The sequence below is a fragment of the Triticum aestivum genome, chromosome 4B (genome assembly GCF_018294505.1).
Source record: "Triticum aestivum cultivar Chinese Spring chromosome 4B, IWGSC CS RefSeq v2.1, whole genome shotgun sequence".
NCBI classification, from domain to species: Eukaryota; Viridiplantae; Streptophyta; class Magnoliopsida; order Poales; family Poaceae; genus Triticum; species Triticum aestivum.
Window position 1 is genome coordinate 72,511,627 of NC_057804.1, and position 15,068 is coordinate 72,526,694.

Consider the following 15,068-nt stretch of genomic DNA (forward strand, 5'->3'; position numbering starts at 1 on the left):
TAATTCCCAGGTTCGCGCGGTTGCTGAACATGTCTACATTGTCACTCGAACACTCACTCGATAAACAAGGTTCCATCTTCCTTCTCCATATCGATCGACCCCCCTGTAATCAAGACACTAGTATAAATAGGCACGAGCACAACGTCGTTTTGAACAAGGCGAGTATAGTAGAGCACATCCAGCTATACACTAATTAACCCACACGTATAGATAACAACACGCTTCTCTAAGTACCACTACTGCGACTAACGGAAGCAGAAATGGCGAGTCGGTGGTGCCAGTTGCTGTGCCCGCAGCCTAAGCAGGTGGCGAGCGAGAGCATGCACGGCGCCCGGCTCGCGGCGCAGCAGCTGGGCAGGGGCTGCGATGCCTGCGACGTGGAAGCCGGCAAGCCGTGTAGGTGTGCACAGGGCCAGGAGGAGGACGCGGATTTTGTCGCGCATATGGTTAGCAATCGCCATATTCGCCAGGAGGAGACGACGCGCGCTGGCGGGGGGAGGGTCGCGGCCGCGGCAGTGACCACTCAGCAGCACCACAGCAAGCCTGCCAGCACGTTTGCCCAGTCGGTCATCAACATGGTTGGCATGCTCATAGGTAAAATATTCCTAATCTGGACGAATATTGTATCTTTTACTAAATCACTGACCTATCTTGGACTCAACTATAAATTTGATGTCGGATTTTTTACCATGGCAAATGGAATGTTTTTATGGCAATTTATGTTTGCCGGGTATAACAACTTTTAGTTGGCAAGCATGCATGACAAATCTGCCCCAGTTCATTTTTTTTTGCCAGAGAATTGCGTGTTTGTAAGTTAAATTTGTCAGCCTCGCGTCAAACATAAATTGTCATAAAAACATTTGATTTGCAATGCTTAAAAATCAAACGTCAAATTTTGAACATTACTGTTTTTTTTTTCAGGACTTGGGCAGCTCTCCACTCCCTATGCCTTGGAAAACGGCGGTTGGGCCTCCATTTTCCTCCTGGTCGGCCTCGGCATCATGTGCGCCTATACCGCGCACATCATCGGCAGGTGCCTAGACGAGGAGCCCAGCTCCAAGACGTACCAGGATATTGGCCAACAGGCGTTCGGTTCCAAAGGCCGGCTGATCGCCTCGGCATTCATTTACCTCGAGATATTCTTCGCCCTGGTCTCCTACACCATCTCCCTCAGCGACAACATCCCGCTCGTGTTCGCCGGTGTCCGCCTCCACCTACCATGGCTGCGCCTCAGCACCACGCAGCTGCTCACCGTCATGGCCGTGCTGGTGGCTCTTCCCAGCCTTTGGCTGAGGAACCTATCGTCCATCTCCTTCCTCTCCTTCGTCGGCATCCTCATGTCGATGGTCATCTTAGTCACCATCCTCTGCACCGCAGCCTTCAGCAATGTCGGCCTGGGCAAGCACATCCCAGTCCTCAGGCTTGACAAGATCCCGACGGTGTCCGGCCTGTACATGTTCAGCTACGCCGGCCACATCGTCTTCCCCAACATCTACACAGCCATGAAGGACCGCTCCAGCTTCACCAGGGTCTCCGTCACGAATTTCTTCATGGTCGCAGTGCTCTACACGACCCTCGCATTTGTCGGCGCAAGCCTCTTCGGTCCCAGTGTGAACTCCCAGGTCACGCTCAGCATGCCGCCGGGGCTGCTGGTCACCAAAGTGGCGCTCTGGGCCACCGTGCTCACGCCGGTCACCAAATACGCGCTCGAGTTCGCGCCCTTCGCCATTCAGCTCGAGCACCACCTGCCGGCGACCATGGGGCCTCGTGCCCGGATAATCATCCGCGGCAGCATCGGCTCGGCGGGGCTTCTCCTCATCCTGGCGCTGGCGCTCTCGGTTCCATATTTCCAGTACGTGCTCAGCCTCACCGGCTCGCTCATCAGCGTGGCCATCTCGGTCATATTCCCCTGCGGGTTTTACCTCAAGATCCGATGGGGCCGGTTATCGCGCCCTGTCGTCGTGCTGAATGCGGCGATGATCGCCGTTGGTTTTGTTCTCGCAGTGGTGGGGACCGCTTCGTCGGCTAAGCTGCTAGTGAAAAGTATACAGAATGGACATGTGGCGTAGTTAGTAGTATTACACTATTATGCTTGAATTTGTAGATCTTGTATATGTGTATCAAAAGTGTCATTAAATTAGGCCCGTGCATACGACATGTGCGAAAATAAGACATACATAAAGTACGCTTGGGTTGTATATTTAGTTTTTCATAACTGTATACTTGGTTGAAGAATGGTAATGTACATGGCACGCAGCTGCAATGGATTTTAAAGTGTAATGAGAAACATCATGTATCACATAAAGGTCTCAATGGCTGTGTGCATGCCATGCAAAAGGTACACTCCACATAAAAACCCACGTCTGATGGCTCCCTTTAAGAAGGGAGCAGCTAAGGTTCAATCAACTAAAGACTTTCTTCAGGAGAAAGGCGATCCCTAGCACGACTAGAGTTTTGGCCGCCTCCGCCGCCGGCGGTGGCTGCCTATCTGGTGTCTGCCCCGGCAGGGGTCATGGGCCCCTCCTGGGAATCTAGCTTGATGGCAAGACGGGAGGAGGAGAAGAGATGAGTTAGGTTGTTTCTGCGAACTGTGATCTGTTTCTCTAGGTTGCTTCAAAGGATCAGGCACCTGTAAAGCTCATGTCCCAGCACACGTCTAGAGAAGTTGTTTTTCTATCCCGGCACAGCCCCGCTGCTTTGCAGGGTGGTGTGATCGGTTTCTTGTCCCTCCGCATCGTTCAAGATACGGTAGGTTTTTTGGTTGCAATGAGGATACTGAGTTGGAATTGTTGTGGCTTGCAAAACGATGCGGCAGTACGGGCGCTTTTGAATGTTCAGAAGCGCAGGAGCCCGGACGTAATGTTCCTAATGGAAACACACCTGGATGAGTTCCCTGCGGAGTGTCTACGTCGCCGGACTAACATGGATCATAAGTATTTTGTCCGAAGTGATGGCCGGAGCGGTGGTTTGATAATGTTGTGGAAAAAAGAGTTTGCAGTCTCCCTCAGAGATAAGACGCATAATTTCATCGATGTGTTTATTGGAAGTGGGGTTGATAATATTTGGAGGTTGACTGGTTTCTACGATGAGCCAAAGTGGAAGGATAAACATTTATCTTGGGATCGGTTGAGGGAACTAAAATCCATTGGGGATATGCCATGGATGGTAATAGGAGGCATGAACGAAATAATGTACTCTTCTGAGAAGGAAGGTGGGAATGAAAGACCAGCTCACTTCATGAAAGCGTTCAGAGACGTAGTGGATGAGTGTAACTTATCAGATCATGCATTAATCGGTGATAAATTTACTTGGCATCGTGCCCTTATTAGAGAATGGTTAGATTGTGCTCTTGTAAATGATGGATGAAATTTGATGTTTCCAGGGGCAGTCTTAGAACATTTGGATTTTTACAAGTCGGATCATAGGCCGATTATTATGAACATGCATGAAGAGATCTCTCAGGATTCTGCGCAACAGTCGGTCCTTCGATTTGAAGCCCGTTGGCTAAAGGAGGATAAATTTCGTGAGGTTGTCGAGCAAGCTTGGCAGTGTTCTAAATATGTTGAAGGTACATCTAATCTTGCCGAAAGGCTTGCTGCTATCCACAAGGAGCTACATAAATGGGACATAACTATTTTGAAGAAACCCTCGAAAAATATAAAAAAATGTTCAACCAGAACTGGAGAAAGTTGCGAGGGACTCTCTATCTCCGCAGAATGTTTAGAGGCAGAAGGTTCTAGCTGTAGAGCTTGAGCGCTTGTTGGAGATGGAAAAAATCCAGTGGGCTCAGAGGAGCAGATTGAACTAGCTGATGTTTGGAGACAAAAATACCTCGTATTTCTAGAACTTTGCATCTGCATGTAAGGCAAGAAACAGAATCGGTAAACTTACAGACGATGGGGCATGGATCGAGGGTAGAGACTACCTGAACCCTCACATTTCTGATTATTTTGCTGGATTGTTCTCCACTAAAGTAGATGAACCGGACTCGGTGTTTTTGAACAAAGTTACCCCGAGAGTCACTACTGAGATGAATGATTCTTTGCTAAAATCATACGTGGCAGAAGAGCTTAAATGAGCTCTTTTCTCCATTGGGGACATGAAAGCCCTAGGGACCGATGGATTGCATGCGATTTTCTTCAAAAATGTTGGCACATTCTTAGTGATGCACTTACTGCAGAAGTTCTATATGCTATCAACAACAAAGTTATACCACAAGGGTGGAACATACGGTTATTATTTTAATCCCCAAGGTCGATAGCCCGGAGAGAATTATTCAATATCGACCTATTAGCCCGTGTAATGTGTTGTATAAGGTGATTTCCAAGATGATTGCTTTTCGCCTCAAGGCTATCCTTGATGAGATTATTTCTCCGGTATAGAGTGTGTTTGTCCCTGGGCGTCTAACTACAGATAATATATTACTATCCTATGAATGCTTACATACACCATCAAGAGCAAGAAGAAGAGGAATTTTGAATATTGTGCTGTCAAGCTTGACATGCACAAGGCCTATGACCGGGTTGAGTGGAAGTTTCTTGAAAAAATGACGAAAAGATTGGGTTTCCACAAAGAGATCATTGACCTGATACTAGCTTGTGTTACCTTTGTTAAATACTGAAAGTGCAACTATCCCTAGGTGGTTTTGGTAATTCATAACAACATATAGCTCATTGAGCTAATGCTATTCCAAGACATATATTTCAGGAAATCTCAATGAATGGCATGGCATGGATGATGAAAGTGGATCCCTCAAAATACTAAGGACAAAGGATTGGCTCAAGCTCATTAGCTCAAGACTCTTCATTTTATATTTTAGTGATCCAAGATCACATTGAGTCTATAGGAAAAGCCAATACTATTAAGGAGGGATGAGGTGTTGCTTAATGAGCCTCTTGCTTCATGTGCTTAGTGATATGCTCCAAAACCCTCAGCTACTTTCTCACATCCACAAATGACCTAAACCCAAAGCCAAAACCGGTCACACCGATTCTTCCTATCCGGCGCCACCGATTTCAAATGTCATAGCCACTGCCACAAACCCTAGGCAAATCGGTTCTACCGATAGGGATCTCGGTCTCATCGAGATGGGATTGTAATCTCTCTGTTTTCCTTCGTAACGTTTCGATCAAACCGAAGTGAGCGATCGGTCCCACCGAGATTGCAATGTAAACTCTCTGTTTCCCTTTTGTAACATTTCGGTCTCACAGAAAAGAGCAAATCGATCCCATCGAGTTTACCTGACCAACTCTCTGGAAAGCTTATTACCAAAATCGGTCTCACCGAGTTTGTGTAATCGGTCTTACCGAGATTACGTTATGCCCTAACCCTAACCGAATCGGTCTCACCGAGTTGCATGTCAGTCCCACCAAAAATCACTAACGGTCACTAGGTTTACTAAATCGGTCCGACCGAGTCTGTTGAATCGGTCCCACCGAGTTTGGTAAATTGTGTGTAACGGTTAGATTTTATGTGGAGGCTATATATACCCCTCCACCTCCTCTTCATTCGTGGAGAGAGCCATCAGACTAAACCTACACTTCCAACTTACCATTTCTGAGAAAGAACCACCTACTCATGTGTTGAGGCCAAGATATTCCATTCCTACCATATGAATCTTGATCTCTAGCCTTCCCCAAGTTGCTTTCCACTCAAATCTTCTTTCCATCAGATCCAAATCCTATGAGAGAGAGTTGAGTGTTGGGGAGACTATCATTTGAAGCACAAGAGCAAGGAGTTCATCATCAACGCACCATTTGTTACTTCTTGGAGAGTGGTGTCTCCTAGATTGGCTAGGTGTCACTTGGGAGCCTCCGACAAGATTGTGCAGTTGAACCAAGGAGTTTGTAAGGGCAAGGAGTTCGCCTACTTCGTGAAGATCTACCGCTAGTGAGGCAAGTCCTTCGTGGGCGACGGCCATGGTGGGATAGACAAGGTTGCTTCTTCGTGGACCCTTCTTGGGTGGAGCCCTCCGTGGACTCGCGCAACTGTTACCCTTCGTGGGTTGAAGTCTCCATCAACGTGGATGTACGATAGCACCACCTATCGGAACCACGCCAAAAACATCCGTGTCTCCAACTGCGTTTGAATCCTCCAAACCCTTCCCTTTATTTTTTTGCAAGTTGCATGCTTTAATTTCCGCTGCCTATATACTCTTTGCATGCTTGCTTGAATAGTGTAATGATTGCTTGACTTGTCCTAAGATAGCTAAAATCTGCCAAACTCTAAAATTGGGAAAAGGTTAAGTTTTTAATTGGTCAAGTAGTCTAATCACCCCCCCCCCTCTATACATACTTCAAGGTCCTACAAATACAAAGTGAAATATAATGATCAAGAAATGGGAGGCTTCATTCCCACAAGGGGGCTCCGCCAAGGGGGCCCTTTGTCACCATACCTTTTTCTTATTTGTGCAGAAGGGTTGTCTAGTGCTTTGGCTCAAGCAGAGGAGGTTCGTGGCATTGAAGGTGTTAGGGTGTGCAGGAATGCACCATCAGTCTCTCATTTACTTTTTGTTGATGATTCCTTAATCCTTATGAAGGAGGATATGAATAATGCAACCTCATTGAGACAGGTATTGGATGACTATTGCACAAGCTCTGGTCAATTAGTGAGTGATGGGAAGAGTAGTATTTTTTTGGTCCTAATGTGCAAGTAGAAGTCAAATCTCAAATATGTGTAGAACTCAATATCACGACAAAAGCCCTCTCAGATACATATATTGGTATCCCTTCTATGATTGGTTTGGACAAGAGTTATAGCTTCACATATTTGGTGGAGAGGGTGGTTAATAGGCTCAAAGGATGGAAGGAAAAATTGTTATCTTTTGGTGGTAAGGAAATTCTACTAAAAGCAATCATTCAATCAATCCTTGTTTTGCTATGTCTGTTTTTAAAATCCCCAAGAAGGTGTGCAAAGAAATCACTGATGTCATGTCTGCCTTCTGTGGGGAGATACAGAGGAAGAAAATAAAATGCATTGGGTGGCATGGTGGAGAATGTGTCTACCAAAAATCAAGGGAGGCATGGGATTTAGGGATCTCCATGCTTTCAATTTAGCTATTCTTGCTAAGTAAAGTTGGAGGCTTTTATCTCAGCCAGATACGTTATGTGCAAGAATTCTCCGGGCCAAATATTACCCGGATGGAAACCTGCTCAAAGCAGGGCCGAAAAAAGGATCCAGTTTTACTTGGCAAAGTATTTTTGCGGGACTCCAAACCTTTCAGAGAGGTCATATTTGGAGAATTGGCTCAGGAGAGAAAATTAGTATTTGGGACGATCACTGGATTCCATCTAGTCAGGCACGTATGGTTATGACTAGACGTGGAAATACTTTGTTGAGAACAGTTAATGGTGCTGGATACATCAGCTGGGATGAGGATCTCGTTAGGAGTGTATTTTTGTCGGTGGATGCAGAAAGAATCCTAAACTACCTCTCTCGGAGCACCTCACTGAGGACTTTGTTGCATGGAATCATACTAAATCTTTTTCGTTCTCAATTCCTTCTGCATATTACGTGGAATGGGAACATCAATTTGGCACAAAATTCACTAGCAGTCAGATCACTTCTTTTAAAAATCTGGTCCGGGAGACAGTTTGGAAGCTAGAGGTTCCAAGCAAGGTAAGGATATTCATATGGTGGGCGCTTCACGGCTTGATCCCTGGTATGGCCGTACTAGCTCGCAGACACAATAAAGTTTCTCCTATGTGCCCGGTCTGCAAGAAGGACCTTGAAGATATGAAACATCTGCTTTTTACTTGCGGACGAGCTTGCGCAGTATGGAGGGCTCTCGATCTAGATGACGTCATACATCAAGCTTTGTCTGCTGACAGATCTGGATCAGTGGTCCTTGAAGATATCCTTCGTTTGCCTTGCGGGTGTTCACATGTTCTTGGACAACTTGGCCTTCATGAAACTGTTGTAGTGGGGGCATGGTACATTTGGTGGGAGAGAAGGGAGGCGTGCAAGGGAGAATCCGTCAAACCCCTGAAAAGTACCGCGTTTGCCATTCATGCGATCATAGCAAATACCTCTATCAGGTCAGACTGTGATCATTTAGTAAAGGGTGGATGGGAGAAACCTTGGCATGGATCCTATAAACTAAACACAGATGCATCTTTCTTCGAGGATGGTTCGGGAGCGATAGTGGCGATACTGCGAAATTCTCGTGGTGAAGCTATGTCGGGTGTAGCTGAACCTTTTACCCATGCAGAGAATGTTGTCTTCGCAGAAGCGAGGGCGTTACGACGAGGACTGCAGCTCGTGAACCAGATTGGCTGTTCAAATGTGATTGTTGAATCAGATTGCCTTAAAGTGATCAACGCATGTAACGGCGATCTGGACATCTTGGCTCCTAACTCAGCTATCCTGGGACACTGCTTCCATTATGCTCATGATATATCTTCAATTCGTTTTCGGCACTGTCCACGGGAAGCAAACACTTTGGCACACACCTTAGCTAGACATGCTTTTGAATCAAATGTGATGTATTGGTGGGACGATGATCCACCTAGTTTTCTTTTACGGCATGTACTTAAGGATGTAACTCTTTTAAAGTCGAAATAAAACTGCCAAGTGGCATTCCCTTAAAAAAGACTTTTTTATGTCTCAGTCGGCTTACGTCAAGTCATAGTTTCTTCACGTATTCGAATCGAGTCGATAGCACAACTTTGTTTCTTAGAACTTTTTTTGATAGGATGTTTCTTAAAACTAATCGCTAGTGCCTTAGGTACGTGAGCACTCCATGGGCCTTTATTCAGCCCATTATGTACTTCTTTCATCCGCTCGCTTTGGTCGGCCCGTCGCTTGCTGCTATCTTACTATCCGTAAGTAGTGCCACATTAGATATAACTATGGTATCGCTCGCAAATAGCGATACATCACAGTTGCGTAAGGACGGGGGCCCATTTAAACCGCGCTAGCGCATCGTGAAATAAGGGAGACAGTCACTCCCGGGCGCTCTCAGCGATTCGGAGTTCCTGGCCGTCGGATCGGGCTGCTTGATCGGATCTGGGCCGTAGGATCAAGCCGATGGAGGACCACAGCCGTCGGATCGAAGCTTGCTCCTGTAGCAATGAACAGTTTCACCCCGTTCGTGCCACCACTTGTAATTCTGGTGCCCCCCGGGGGCATTTTCGTCATTCTACACACATGGGTATAAATGTGGCGGCTCCCATGGAGATGACCTAGCCGCCTCCTCCTCTCCCCCTTCCTCCCGCAGCCGCCTCCCTCCCTCCCTTCCCCGCGCCTCCTCTCCCCCCCGCCTTCCGCAGCCACATCGCCGCCGCCACCCGCCTCCCCATGCCGTCGGCGGCCAGATCCACCGCAGCAAAGCCCCCTCCTCTCTCCCCAACGACGATGAGCAGCAGCGGAGGGAGGGTCCGCCACCTCCTCTGGACACACACACACACACACAGAGAGAGAGAGAGAGAGAGAGAGAGAATCCACCAGAGAGGAAGGGCGTCGTCGGTGTTGTGAACCCATGCGGGCGCAACAGGGTGTGTGCGTGCCTCCGCGGGTTGCGCCGCGGTGGCCGGAGGCGTCGGCGCCGCGGGTCAAACGTGTCGGGCATGATGGGCACCGCATGCCGTGGTCGTCGGATCCGTCCGCTGCGTGTTTGGCTCCGGCACCTGGCGGCCTGGCGAGGCAGGCGGGGGAGCGGGGAGGGGAGGGGTGAGGGCGGCGAGGCCCTTGTTGGAAATATGCCCTAGAGGCAATAATAAAATGATTATTATTATATTTCCTTGTTCATGATAATTGTCTATTATTCATGCTATAATTGTGTTATCCGGAAATCGTAATACATGTGTGAATACATAGACCACAACATGTCCCTAGTGAGCCTCTAGTTGACTAGCTCATTGATCAACTGATAGTCATGGTTTCCTAACTATGGACATTGGATGTCATTGATAACGGGATCACATCATTAGGAGAATGATGTGATGGACAAGACCCAATCCTAAGCATAGCACAAGATCGTGTAGTTCGTTTGCTAGAGCTTTTCCAATGTCAAGTATCTTTTCCTTAGACCATGAGATCGTGTAACTCCCGGATACCGTAGGAGTGCTTTGGGTGTACCAAACGTCACAAGGTAACTGGGCGACTATAAAGGTATACTACGGGTATCCCCAAAAGTATCTGTTGGGTTGACGATCGAGACTGGAATTTGTCACTCCGTATGACGGAGAGGTATCTCTGGGCCCACTCGGTAATGCATCATCATGAGCTCAATGTGACCAAGTGTTTGGTCATGGGATCATGCATTATGGTTTGAGTAAAGTGACTTGCCGGTAACGAGATTGAACGAGGTATTGGGATACCGACGATCGAATCTCGGGCAAGTAACCTACCGATTGCCAAAGGGAATCGTATACGGGGTTACTTGAATCCTCGACATCGTGGTTCCTTCGATGAGATCATCGTGGAACATGTGGGAGCCAACATGGGTATCCAGATCCCTCTGTTGGTTATTGGCCGGAGAGCTGTCTCGGTCATGTCTGCGTGATTCCCGAACCCGTAGGGTCTACACACTTAAGGTTCAGTGACGCTAGGGTTGTGGAGATATTAGTATGCAGAAACCCGAAAGTTGTTCGGAGTCCCAGATGAGATCCCAGACGTCATGAGGAGTTCTGGAGTGGTCCGGAGGTAAAGAATTCTATATAAGAAGTCTAGTTTCGGCCACCGAGAAAGTTTCGAGGGTCACCGGTATTGTACCGGGACCACCGGAAGGGTCCCGGGGGGTCCATTGGGTGGGGCCACCTATCCTGGAGGGCCACGTGGGCTGAAAGAGGAAGGTAACCAGCCCCTGGTGGGCCGGTGTGCCCCCCCTTGGGCCTCCCCTGTGCCTAGGGTTGGAAACCCTAGGGGTGGGGGGTGCCCCACTTGACTTGGGGGGCAAGTCCCCCATAGCCCCCCCTTGAGATGGGATCTCTAGGGGCCCGGCGCACCCCCTGGGCCCCCTATATAAAGAGGGGGGAGGGAGGGCAGCCGCACCCTAGTCCCTGGTTGGTCCCTCTCCCCCGTACCACCTCTCCCTCTCGCTGAGCTTGGCGAAGCCCTGCCGAGATCGCCGCTGCTTCCACCACCACGCCGTCGTGCTGCTGGATCTCCATCAACCTCTCCTTTCCCCTTGCTGGATCAAGAAGGAGGAGACGTCTTCCCCAACGGTACGTGTGTTGAACGCGGAGGTGCTGTCCGTTCAGCACTAGGATCATCGGTGATTTCGATCACGACGAGTATGACTCCCTCAACCCCGTTCTCTTGAACGCTTCCGCTCACGATCTACAAGGGTATGTAGATGCACTCCTCTCTCTCGTTGCTAGATGAACTCCATAGATTGATCTTGGTGAAGCGTAGAAATTTTTTATTTTCTGCAACGTTCCCCAACAGTGGCATCATGAGCTAGGTCTATGCATAGTTTCTATGCACGAGTAGAACACAAATTTGTTGTGGGCGTAGATGTTGTCAATTTTCTTGCCACTACTAGTCTTATCTTGTTTCGGCGGCATCGTGGGATGAAGCGGCCCGGACCGACCTGACACGTACGCTTACGTGAGACAGGTTCCACCGACTGACATGCACTAGTTGCATAAGGTGGCTAGCGGGTGTCTGTCTCTCCCACTTTAGTCGGATCGGATTCGATGAAAAGGGTCCTTATGAAGGGTAAATAGAAATTGGCATATCACGTTGTGGCTTTCACGTAGGTAAGAAACGTTCTTGCTAGAACCATGTTGCAGCCACGTAAAAACATGCAACAACAATTAGAGGACGTCTAACTTGTTTTTGCAGCATATGCTATGTGATGTGATATGGCCAAAAGTTGTGATGAATGATATATATATATGTGATGTATGAGATCATGTTCTTGTAATAGGAATCACGACTTGCATGTCGATGAGTATGACAACCGGCAGGAGCCATAGGAGTTGTCTTAATTATTGTATGACCTGCGTGTCAATGATTAAACGCCATGTAATTACTTTACTTTATTGCTAAACCGTTAGCCATAGTAGTAGAAGTAATAGTTGGCGAACAACTTCATGGAGACACGATGATGGAGATCATGATGATGGAGATCATAGTGTCATACCGATGACGAAGATGATCATGGCGCCCCGAAGATGGAGATCAAAAGGAGCAATATGATATTGGCCATATCATGTCACTGTTTGATTGCATGTGATGTTTATCATGTTTTTGCATCTTATTTGCTTAGAATGACGGTAGTAAATAAGATGATCCCTCATAATAATTTCAAGAAAGTGTTCCCCCTAACTGTGCGCCGTTGCGAAAGTTCGTTGTTTTGAAGCACCACGTGATGATCGGGTGTGATAGATTCCAATGTCCACATACAACGGGCGTAAGACAGATTTACACATGCAAAACACTTAGGTTAACTTGACGCGCCTAGCATGTACAGACATGGCCTCGGAACACAAGAGACCGAAAGGTCGAACATGAGTCGTATGGAAGATACGATCAACACGGAGATGTTCACCGATGATGACTAGTCTGTCTCACGTGATGATCGGACACGACCTAGTTGACTCGGATCATGTATCACTTAGATGACTAGAGGGATGTCTAATCTGAGTGGGAGTTCATTAAATAATTTGATTAGATGAACTTAATTATCATGAACTTAGTCTAAAAACCTTTGCAAAATGTCTTGTAGATCAAATGGCCAATGCTCATGTCAACCTCAACTTCAACCCGTTCCTAGAGAAAACCGAGTTGAAAGATGATGGCAGCAACTATACGGACTAGGTCCGGAACCTGAGGATCATCCTCATAGCTGCCAAGAAAGCATATGTCCTAGAAGCACCGCTAGGTGAAGCACCCATCCCAGAGAACCAAGACGTTATGAACGCTTGGTAGTCACGTGCTGATGATTACTCCCTTGTTCAGTGCGGCATGCTTTACAGCTTAGAACCGGGGCTCCAAAAGCGTTTTGAGCAACACAGAGCATATGAGATGTTCGAAGAGCTGAAAATGGTTTTCCAAGCTCATGCCCGGGTCGAGAGATATGAAGTCTCCGACAAGTTCTACAGTTGTAAGATGGCGAAAAATAGTTCTGTCAGTGAGCACATACTCAAAATGTCTGGGTTGCACAACCGCTTGTCCCAGCTGGACAGTAACCTCCCGGACGAGGCGGTCATTGACAGAATCCTTCAGTCGCTCCCACCTTGCTACAAGAGCTTTGTGATGAACTACAATATGCAGGGGATGGTGAAAAATATTCCTGAAGTATTTCCAATGCTGAAATCAGCGGAGGTGGAAATCAAAAAGGAGCATCAAGTGTTGATGGTCAATAAAACCACTAGTTTCAAGAAAGGCAAGGGTAAGAAGAACTTCAAGAAGGACGGCAAGGGAGTTGCCGCGCCCGGTAAGCCAGTTACCGGGAAGAAGCCAAAGAATGGACCCAAGCCTGAGACTGAGTGCTTTTATTGCAAAGGGAAGGGTCACTGGAAGCGGAACTGCCCCAAATACTTAGCGGATAAGAAGGTCGGCAACACTAAAGGTATATGTGATATACATGTAATTGATGTGTACCTTACTAGTACTCGTAGTAGCTCCTGGGTATTTGATACCGGTGCGGTTGCTCATATTTGTAACTCAAAACAGGAGCTGCGGAATAAGCGGAGGCTGGCGAAGTACGAGGTGATGATGCGCGTCGGGAATGGTTCCAAGGTCGATGTGATCGCCATCGGCACGCTACCTCTACATTTACCTATGGGATTAGTTTTAAACCTCAATAATTGTTATTTAGTGCCAGCTTTGAGCATGAACATTGTATCGGGATCTCATTTAATACGAGATGGCTACTCATTTAAATCCGAGAATAATGGTTATTCTATTATATGAGAGATATGTTTTATGGTCATGCCCCGCTGGTCAATGGTTTATTCTTAATGAATCTTGAACGTGATGTTACACATATTCATAGTGTGAATACCAAAAGATGTAAGATTGATAATGATAGTCCCACATATTTGTGGCACTGCTGCCTTGGTCACATTGGTGTCAAACGCATGAAGAAGCTCCATACAGATGGACTTTTGGAGTCTCTTGATTTCGAATCATTTGACACGTGCGAACCATGCCTCATGGGTAAAATGACCAAGACTCCGTTCTCCGGAACAATGGAGCGAGCAACCAACTTATTGGAAATTATACATACTGATGTGTGCGGTCCAATGAGCGTTGAGGCCCGCGGTGGCTATCGTTATGTTCTCACCCTCACTGATGACTTAAGTAGATATGGGTATGTTTACTTGATGAAACACAAGTCTGAGACCTTTGAAAAGTTCAAGGAATTTCAGAATGAGGTAGAGAATCAACGTGACCGAAAAATAAAGTTCTTACGATCAGACCGTGGAGGAGAATATTTAAGTCACGAATTTGGTGCGCACTTAAGGAAATGTGGAATCGTTTCACAACTCACGCCGCCTGGAACACCTCAGCGTAACGGTGTATCTGAACGTCGTAATCGCCCTTTATTGGATATGGTGCGGTCTATGATGTCTCTTACCGATTTACCGCTATCATTTTGGGGATACACTTTAGAGACAGCCACATTCACTTTAAATAGGGCACCGTCTAAATCCGTTGAGACGACACCGTATGAATTATGGTTTGGGAAGAAACCTAAGATGTCGTTTCTGAAAGTTTGGGGATGCGATGCTTATGTCAAGAAACTTCAACCTGAAAAGCTCGAACCTAAGTCGGAAAAATGCGTCTTCATAGGATACCCTAAGGAAACCATTGGGTATATGTTCTACCTCAGATCTGAAGGCAAGATCTTTGTTGCCAAGAAAGGGTCCTTTCTAGAGAAAGAGTTTCTCTCGAAAGAAGTAAGTGGGAGGAAAGTGGAACTTGATGAAGTACTACCTCTTGAACCGGTAAGTAGCGCAGCTCAGGAAGATGTTCCTGTGGTGCCTGAACCAACTGGAGAGGAAGTTAATGATGATGATCAAGGTACTTCAGATCAAGTTGCTACTGAACTTCGTAGGTCCACAAGGACACGTTCCACACCAGAGTGATATGGCAACCCTGTCCTGGAAATCATG

At 47.1% G+C, this 15,068-nt stretch overlaps 1 protein-coding gene across 1 annotated transcript; it reads left to right on the forward strand.

Moving 5' to 3' along the window:
• The first annotated feature begins 260 nt into the window (after positions 1-260).
• On the forward strand, positions 261-2,069 carry LOC123094461 (amino acid transporter AVT1H-like). Its single transcript, XM_044516464.1, has 3 exons — positions 261-434; positions 543-594; positions 922-2,069. Exons 1-3 carry the CDS (start codon positions 261-263, stop codon positions 2,067-2,069), a joined length of 1,374 nt encoding a protein of 457 aa, XP_044372399.1.
• The last annotated feature ends 12,999 nt before the right edge of the window (positions 2,070-15,068 follow it).

What these genes read in the sequence shown, in the direction of transcription:
- LOC123094461 (XM_044516464.1), top strand. Translation starts at nt 261, where the DNA reads ATGGCGAGTCGGTGGTGCCAGTTGCTGTGCCCGCAGCCTAAGCAGGTG. An exon ending in AGGAGGAGGACGCGGATTTT is followed by an intron (nt 435 to 542) that starts GTCGCGCATATG and finishes CACCACAGCAAG; the next exon opens with CCTGCCAGCACGTTTGCCCA. An exon ending in CATGGTTGGCATGCTCATAG is followed by an intron (nt 595 to 921) that starts GTAAAATATTCC and finishes TTTTTTTTTCAG; the next exon opens with GACTTGGGCAGCTCTCCACT.